Genomic DNA, 8,924 nt, shown 5'->3' with positions numbered 1-8,924 from the left:
GCGGTGGGTGGCGGCGGCGGCGATGTGGGTGGGAGGGAGGAGGCGCGCGGGAGGGGAGGGGAGGGGAGAGGAGGCGCGCGGGAGGGGAGAGGAGGCGGCAGCGAGGCGGGAGGAGCTGGGCGCGGGGGAGGCGCGGGGCGAAGGCGCGAGCGAGGGAGGAGGAAGGCGGCTGCGTGGGAGGGAGGGAGGGAGGCGGCTGCAGGAGCGAGCGAGGGAGGAGGCGGCTAGGTCTTCGTCAAATGAGCGGCCCCCTTTTATACCCCCACCATGCGAAATGACCAAAATGCCCTGGTGGGCGCATGGTATTTACATTCTGCTGCCATTACTATTCATTCCCGCAGTGTTTCTTCCAGATCCGACGGCCCAGATCCTCCCACCTCTCGATCCAACGGCCCAAAACCCATCAAGCATCACGATCCGACGGCCCACGATCGCTGAACTCTAAGGAGCCTTGTAGGAACATCCTTCTCTTATCTCTTGATATCAGGGAGGAGAGATTTTTACCTCTTTTGGGTCTGGAAGCATGGCAACAATAGCGCAATCAATAGCATCCTGATTCTCCAGTCTTGAGGCCCTTGCGGCCATCAACACGACATCACTCTTTTCGTAACCTCTAGTAAAAACCTAGAGAAAAATGCTTATCTTTCAGACCTTAGGAACATGAAGACAATGTAACTACGTTCAAAAGTACAAGTTGTGGGAGTTATGACCTCAATTATATTGTTGTCTACAGTCAGTTTGTTGAGTGTCAATGTTCCTGTTTTGTCACTGCAAAGCACGTCCATTCCGGCCATCTCTTCAATTGCAGTCATTCTCTTGGTAATAGCACCCTGAATTCAACAATTAAGAAAAGCGGTCACTTTCTAGGATATAGTTACATGCCTTTTATTTCAGTGGTAGTCAGAGAGGTCTAGCCATGGATGAATATTCAAACCTGTTGTGCAAGCTTATGTGATCCAATAGCCATAGTTACAGACAGAACCATGGGCATCGCAATTGGAATCCCTCCAATGAGAAGCACCAGAAGGTTATCAACTGTCTGGCGGTACGGTCTGTGTTGAACAGCCGCCATCACAATTAACTCGATGGTCATCCCAATGGCAATGGAGCAAATGCAGAAGTTTCCGATTGATGTGAGAACCTGAAAGCATCCATAAATTGCAGCCCATGTCATGAATTTCAGCTGACGCTAGACTAACTGAAGACACACTGATTGCTGAATAATACTCTACCTTCTGAAAGTGGCCGACGTGGGTGGTTGACTCAACGAGGTGAGCAGCTTTTCCAAAGAAGGTATGGATCCCGGTGGACTATTCTGTTACCCGTAATTCTGTTACCCCCGAGCTCTGTCTTCTTCCCCGCCACGCCGGGTTGGCCGCCTCCCTCCCACAAATCGGCCACCTCCCTCCCCCATGCGCTGGTGCCTCCGTCGTCTCGTCCTCATCCCTCCCGCCAAGCGTTGGGCGTGTCCCACGCGTCACGCACCGGCCGTGACCCTCCCGTCGAGGCGGCGGCGATCTCCTTCCACAGCTCACCACTGAGATCCACCAATTCCCCCACCCCACCCCTGACGACGCCGGCTGTCGCGCTCCTCCACTTCCTGTACTCCCCCATGCCGGACAACTCCTGCATGCCCTCCCTCTGCCTCTGGTCAGCAACCGAGTGCAGCCACTGGGTGGCGGTGGCAACAAGCAGTACACACGATGGCAGGGGCAGTCATCCAGCGTGTTTGTTGGGCAGGAACAGTGTGTTGATGTCGAGCACAACAAAGAGGCAAGTTTATATATTTTGTTTTGTTTTTGTTGTAAAGTTCAATTCATATGCATGCATAAGTTCAAAGATTGTCATAGAGCGATTTCAATTGTGGCTTCATGAAAAGGCGTGGGTTTCTATTAGTAATTTGGCAGAAGCTGCACTTGATTTTGCGGAGCTTTATAGAAAATTTATGTTTGTGGACATGTACTGTCGTTTGATGCCACAAATACACAAAGCCAGAGGAGCAACTTGAGCTGATGCTTCCACTACTTTCCACTCGTGTCTTGATGCTGCTTAATTCAATCTTGTGCTAATTCAGTGCCCAAATTAATGCTCTATAGGTGCTTGTCAGAATGCATATGAGAACCAAATATTTTTCTACTTTTTTGTATTTGGTATAACGGCGCAAAAATGAATTAGCTTTTTTGAGAGCTATAGGTCATAATGCTTGAAATTCTTATATGATTGCATCATTTCAGACTCGATGATACAATAAGTTCGGAGTTCAAGTTTCAAAATTCTACAAGTTTAGATATATCATATAGATAAGTTCAACGAAAAATTCCACAAGTTTAAGTGCACAAATTAATGCTCTATAGGTGCTTGTCAGAATGCATATGAGAACCAATATTTTTCTACTTTTTTGTATTTGGTATAACGGCGCAAAAATGAATTAGCTTTTTTGAGAGCTATGTCATAATGCTTGAAATTCTTATATGATTGCATCAGTTCAGACTCGAGGATGCAATAAATTCAGAGTTCAAGTTTCAAAATTCTGCAAGTTTAGATATATCATCTAGATAAGTTCAACGAAAAATTCCACAAGTTTGGTGCATGTGCTGTTACAAAATCTAAATTCATGTACAATCCGTCTAGTAGAGAATATTTGTTAAGTGTAATTTTATACCCGAAACAGAAAGTGTAACATAGAGGAGGGAATGAAGTGAAGCTTGGTCTCAATTGATTTGAGACATGCATTTTTTTAGTATCAGCACCGTGCGTACCCATTCAAGTAATCACAAAGACCATCATGGATGACGACAGGCCTAGAACAGCTATGGTTTTAGTCAAGTGTTTCAGAAATGCGTAGTACTACTTTGTATCCTTCACTCTTTGTCAAGGGAAGGTGACTAAAGCTCCATATTGCAATTTCACTAGGCTATCCGGATTTCATTTAGTGTTTAAAATTAAATACTTTCTTGTCCAGTCATACTAGTACCCATGAATATCAAGTTGGCCTTGTGCTTGGCCATAGGTCCGCCCTTTCTCTCTCCATTTGGTTCGTGGAGCAGCAACTGCTGGCCTGTAGTGCCGCCATCTGAAGACATGGGAGATGGCCATAATCCCCTTATGGTAATTATGTAGGTGCAGAACCTCCCGAGCACACGGCAGTCTCCTCCGTCCAAGTTGAGCACTGGGCGTTGTCCAAGTACAGCACTGCGCCCCGTCCAAGTTCCCATCTGATGTTGAACGTTCAATTTTGTCATGTTGAATAATATACCGCCGAGTGTTGTTGACAGTCAGTTACTTCTTCCTTTCATGCTGCATATGTGAATTGAAAACTGTAGAAATAAGAATTTAGTATGTTTTGGAGAGCTTAATCTCCCAAGTGAAATTTTTACTTTGTATCAGTAAGTACATGATTAATATTTTGGGATATGTGTGGTTCCAACGAGTACATGAGTACTATTTAGCATGTTTGATTGCTTCTGAAAACGGAAAATGTCAGCGTGTACTGAAGCATTTCAAAATTGTGATGTTGTGTTTTCAGGGAAAAACATTTGTCAGGTTTTTGGTGGCCAAGTGTTATTGATATGGAGATGAATAACTATGTGGATGTGCTCCCACTGTTTTTGCATCTCCTTCGGGACGACCTATTGCGTGCCCATGAACAAAAGAGCAAAGCCTATCTTGCAGCCTGATCTATTCATCGCCTTGTCTCAATGAATCTGAGTTCATGGAATAAATGTTTGGTGTCCTGTACTAGTTATAGTTCTTAAGTTACAACCGTTCAATCATAAGAAGGTGGCCGGTCAGTTGTGCGCGTGCTGTACATACATCCATGTAGCCCAGCCTGCTGTGTGCTACATGTACTAATATTATCAGTGGCCATTTAATGTCACCTTCTACATTTGAGACAGGTCAAACTGTAACCTTCCAATGTTACCGTTTGGTAGCTTAGGATGCTTTATGTTTTATTGATCTACAGAGTGACTATCTGAGAGCTGTGTCGAACTTTCTTAATTAATACAGTTGGAACTTCTCTAAAAATCCCAGTTGATTCTTAATGTTTTTTCCTCGTAAGTTCTAAAAATCCTAGTGCATCCGTCCAACTTTGTATCAGGATATACTATGTTGCTTCTATAAATTTTCTGTATGCGTGTATGCGCAAAAATACGTTACAGTTGCCTCTTTGATTTCTTATGATGAGGATGTTTGTGCTCCCACATATTCGATAGTGCTCTCTCCTGCCTATTTTGGTTGATGTCCACGAAAGGACAAAAACCGTATGGGAAATGTTCTATTATTACTAGCATATAAGTACAGAAAAAGTTGAACACAACGTCCCAGATAAGTTTGAAAAAAAAACTCAAAAAAATGGAAATTCAAAATGGTAAAAGTTCAAGTGGTGAAATGAGAGAAGTCCAGAATATCGTCACAAAACAATGTTGAGTTCAAAAAAAAGAACAATTTTTTTTTGTTTTATTAAAAATGGCATTCAGTTCAACGATATAAACTATGAAAGTTTGGTATTAAAAATATCATTTAGTTAACTAAAAAATATCATTCATTTCAACGATACCACTGAGAAGTTACGAGGAAAATTATATCAAAAATACAAAGGAAAGTCTAGTATGTGAAAACACGCTCAGTATAAAATCATACAGACATCCGTTCAAGTAATCTTTTTCTAAACCATTCAAAATTGCTCAGTGAATAATACATCAGTACAAACACACACATACATTAATACAAACGCACACATACATCAGTACAAGTACTCTGTTTTTTTACGAGAAAACAGCATAATGGGTTTCACCATATTCAAAATTACTCTTCATCAGTTACGAAATTGAGAAAACGTTCAACATGACTAAGTTTCGCATTTTCTAAATCTTTCCAATGGTATATTATTTGCCCCATTCGACAAACTTTTAAAAAAATCGCGTTTGAAATCAGATTTGACCATATTCGAAATCGAGTTTAAACTGTAAGGAAATAGAAAAACATTTCTATACAAAAAAGTTGCACATTTTCATACCTTTCCAACGTTGTATCATTTGCGTCAATCCGATAAACCGTTTGCAAAAACACGAAAATATGTTTCGCCTAAAATTTCACCATTTTTCAAATTACTTTTAAATAATATAGAATTTGAAAAAATATCAGATATATGGAAGAAGCATATTTTGACCAGCTTTCCAACGCCATCTTATTTGCTCAATTCCGACAAATCATTTGAAAATTAAGTCGAAAATACGATTCGCGTTTTCGGTTTTGAAAAAAAAAACGGTTTTTGAAAACTGCTCTTAACTGTAATGATTTTGCAAAAAATTCCTATATATTTTTAATGTAGATGTCAATAGCTTTCCAACGATATATTAGACGCCCCATTCCGACGAAAAGACGATCAGTTCGACGTGATGAAGATCATCAGTACAAACATCTGAAACCGTCAGTTCAAGTAGAGTAACAGAATAATAGATGTGTGTGTGCGTGTCTACACACACACAAAAATATATATATATATATATACATATATATATATATATATATATATATATATATATACATATACATACATATAGTGTTACTATTCATCACCCAGGATGCAGAATAAGTTATTCTTCACCCGAGGTAATCTTACAATCGCTTCTTAAATAAATTACGTTTAAAATATAAATAGTTACATGTATATTGATCTAATATGTAAAATTTGGTATAAAAAACAAAAATATAGGTTATAAGACCAGAAAAATCACACTTTATGTATGTTTTACATTATGTTTTTACATTCGTAATTTTATGTAACATAAAATATTTTTTACGGTGAGTACATATTTTCTTATGTTCTCTTTTTATGTATGAAATAAGATAAAATTTACGAAACGTAAAAATATGATGCATTGATGTCAAAATAGAGAGGGGGTGAAGAATAACTATTCCTCATCCAGGATGACGAATAGCGCTAAAGTGAGCCTGAGCACATTATTAAATCGTACGCGCCGGCCACCCTACCCCGTGGAATCAACCCTCCTAATTAGTTAGCCGTAAATCAGGGGTAGTTGCAGAATAGGTTGTAGTAATAAAAAGGATATACTTTACTAGGAAGAATTAGTGCATGACAATGGTAAATCGAGAGAAGGCAATAGTAATACTTGTCAATCTAATTACTATATTTTCTTATTCTTGTTACTAACATGGGGAAACAGTAGTAATTGAGTTAGTTCCGTTTTTACTATGTTTCCTAGTGCTTGTTACTATCTATGAAGAAGTGATACAAGAGGCGGAAGTTCTGAGTACAATAGTAAGTGAATTGTTTGGTTACCATTGTTTGAATGAACTTTTACTATGTGCTCAAATTATGGTGCGGGACGGAGATATGCGTGGAGTAGTAACCTAATTAATTCATTACTATCTTTTCAATTGCTTATTACTATGCCCCTAATTATGGTGCAAGTAGGGAAGCCGTATGTGTAGTAGTAACTGAATTACTTCTGTTACTATTTTTTACAATGGATATTACTATGTGTATTTTTTAAGTCAAAGTACCGACAAATGTAATTTTCTAATTGAACTTTTTATCATGTTAATTAATAGGTGGTAACCAATTACCAGCGTAGCTTATGCTTTACTACATTCAGGAGTGTTGCACGGCACCGTAATAGTTTTAGTACCCTTACCATACATGTGGTTGTTGTTTACCATATTAGTGGGTCGTAGTGCCAAGCATGCAGTCTATTACCACATTAGAGCCGCCCAGAGGAGATGATGCGGTTGTGCATGGTAAAAGAATTTGATCCATTACTAGATTCCATACTGCTTATTACTTTCATTTCCTAAACTGACGTGGGACGAGCGGCTCATTAGCGACCGGCGCGCATATATATATATATATATATATATATATATATATATATATATATATATCCAGGGTGCAGAATAGGTTATTCTTCACCCGAAGTAATCTTACGATCATTTTCTAAATAAATTACATTTAGAATATAAATAGTTACATACATATTGATTCAATATGTAAATTTGGTTATAAAAATATAGGTTATAAACTAGAAAAATCACATTTTATGTATGTTTTACACTATGTTTTTACATTCGTAATTTTACGTAACATAAAATATTTTTTACGGTGAGTACATATTTTCTTACGTTCTCTTTTTATGTATGAAATAAGACAAAATTTACGAAACGTAAAAATACGGTCCATTGATGTCAAAATAGAGAGGGGGTGAAGAATAACTATTCATCACCTAGGGCGACGAATAGCGTGACCCTGTGTGTGTGTGTGTCTCTCTCTCTCTCTCTCTCTCTCTCTATATATATATATATATATATATATATATATATATATATATATATATGTTACTATTTATCATCCAGGGAGAAAAATAAGTTATTCTTCAACCGAGGTAATCTTAGAATCGCTTCATAAATAAATTACGTTTAGAATACAAATAGTTACATTCATATTGATTCACTACGTAAAAATTGGTATAAGAAAACCAAAAAAAGGTTTTAAGACCACAAATGTCGTATTTTATGTATGTTTTACATGATGTTTTTACGTTCGTAATTTTACGTTATTAAATCTTTTTTATGGTGATTATATATTTTCTTACGTTCTCTTTTTACGTATAAAATAAAAAATTACAAAACCTAAAAATACGGTGCATTGACATCAAAACAGAGAGGGGGTGAAGAATAAATATTCCTCACCCAGGGTGGCGAATAGCACGGCCCTATATGCATTGACCTAATTTCATTGTCCCGGTTGTTGACCCGGAACTAAAGGCCGTTTTCATCCGGGACTAAATCCTATTTTTCCACTAGAGTATGTGTAGCATGCGGCAGGTGGTTCTAGCTATAAAACGCCTGAAACACTTTGCAATTGTAGGCAATTCGGAAATTCTAACTGCCTTCACCTATTTCTACAAGCGGTGCAGTTTTGGAACCACCTTTTTTTATTTTTCACTACACTAATGACTGCCTCTATTGGGTGATTAAAGGCGTCTTCTTATGTCAAGAACACAACCACTTCTCGGGGGCGCTTGTAATACCCGTTTTGTACTAGTTGCCCTAAGTTCTAAAACGGATTATATCTACAAATTTGCTTAGCTCTAAGAGTGTTTTTTGGGTTTCCACTTGACTGGAGTTTATTATTCTGTGATTTTACTTTGAATTTACAGTAGTTGCGCATTTTACATCTAATGTATTCATATATTGTCGCTATTTATATTTTTTGTTTTTAAAACTTTACTTGATTTGATATAGTTTAAATTATAAGTTAGTCACACATTTTGTACATTTCGGATGTGCTAATGGATTTTGTGCAGGGAAACAAGTTACCCAGAAATTGTGGATCAAACCACTGAATATGTTTTGTCATTGTCTCTAAAGGACCGACTTGCAGTTTCGTTCCTTGAAGGTAATAATTAATCCATCACCTTTGACGGCAGTTATATGACAGGTTGCCCTCGTGAGTCATGAATTGTAAATTGTAGTTCTTCTCTAGTGTGTAACTCCTCCCTTATATTCTCTTGCAGAGTTGGTCCAGTAGGGACGATAAATTTGTTTCTTTGTTGTTGTTGTCGTTGTTGTGAATCTTTATGTTTTACATTGGCAACACATGTGTATGTTGCAACAAGATAATAATGCAAACAAATTACACATACATCCAATCCCATCGGTGGATCCCATGCATACATACATGCGCATGCATTGACCCATTCATATACATATTGCCGGCGAGAACTACGGCGTGCACGGCAAACGTACAGAGTGCAGCGTCACTCATTTTGCAGTAACTAGCTAACTCGGCAAAATAAGATAGGGTGGTGAAAACTCAACGATGACGTAATTGTACGCAGTACATATGCATGCAACAACTTCACACATAGTAAAACATAAAGTAACAGCCACAAACTGGAGAT

At 38.5% G+C, this 8,924-nt stretch overlaps 1 protein-coding gene across 1 annotated transcript; it reads right to left on the bottom strand.

Moving 5' to 3' along the window:
- Positions 1 to 483: 483 nt before the first annotated feature.
- Positions 484 to 1,614, bottom strand: LOC119300479 (ATPase 11, plasma membrane-type-like). The gene is made up of 5 exons (XM_037577423.1): positions 1,486 to 1,614; positions 1,233 to 1,310; positions 935 to 1,141; positions 711 to 830; positions 484 to 624 (listed from the first exon to the last, which is right to left on the bottom strand). The coding sequence occupies exons 1-5, from the start codon at positions 1,612 to 1,614 to the stop codon at positions 484 to 486; spliced, it is 675 nt and encodes a 224-aa protein (XP_037433320.1).
- Between the last annotated feature and the right edge of the window lie 7,310 nt (positions 1,615 to 8,924).

This window comes from Triticum dicoccoides, chromosome 5A (assembly GCF_002162155.2).
Source record: "Triticum dicoccoides isolate Atlit2015 ecotype Zavitan chromosome 5A, WEW_v2.0, whole genome shotgun sequence".
Classification (NCBI taxonomy): domain Eukaryota; kingdom Viridiplantae; phylum Streptophyta; class Magnoliopsida; order Poales; family Poaceae; genus Triticum; species Triticum dicoccoides.
This window is presented reverse-complemented; position numbering and strand designations above follow the sequence as displayed.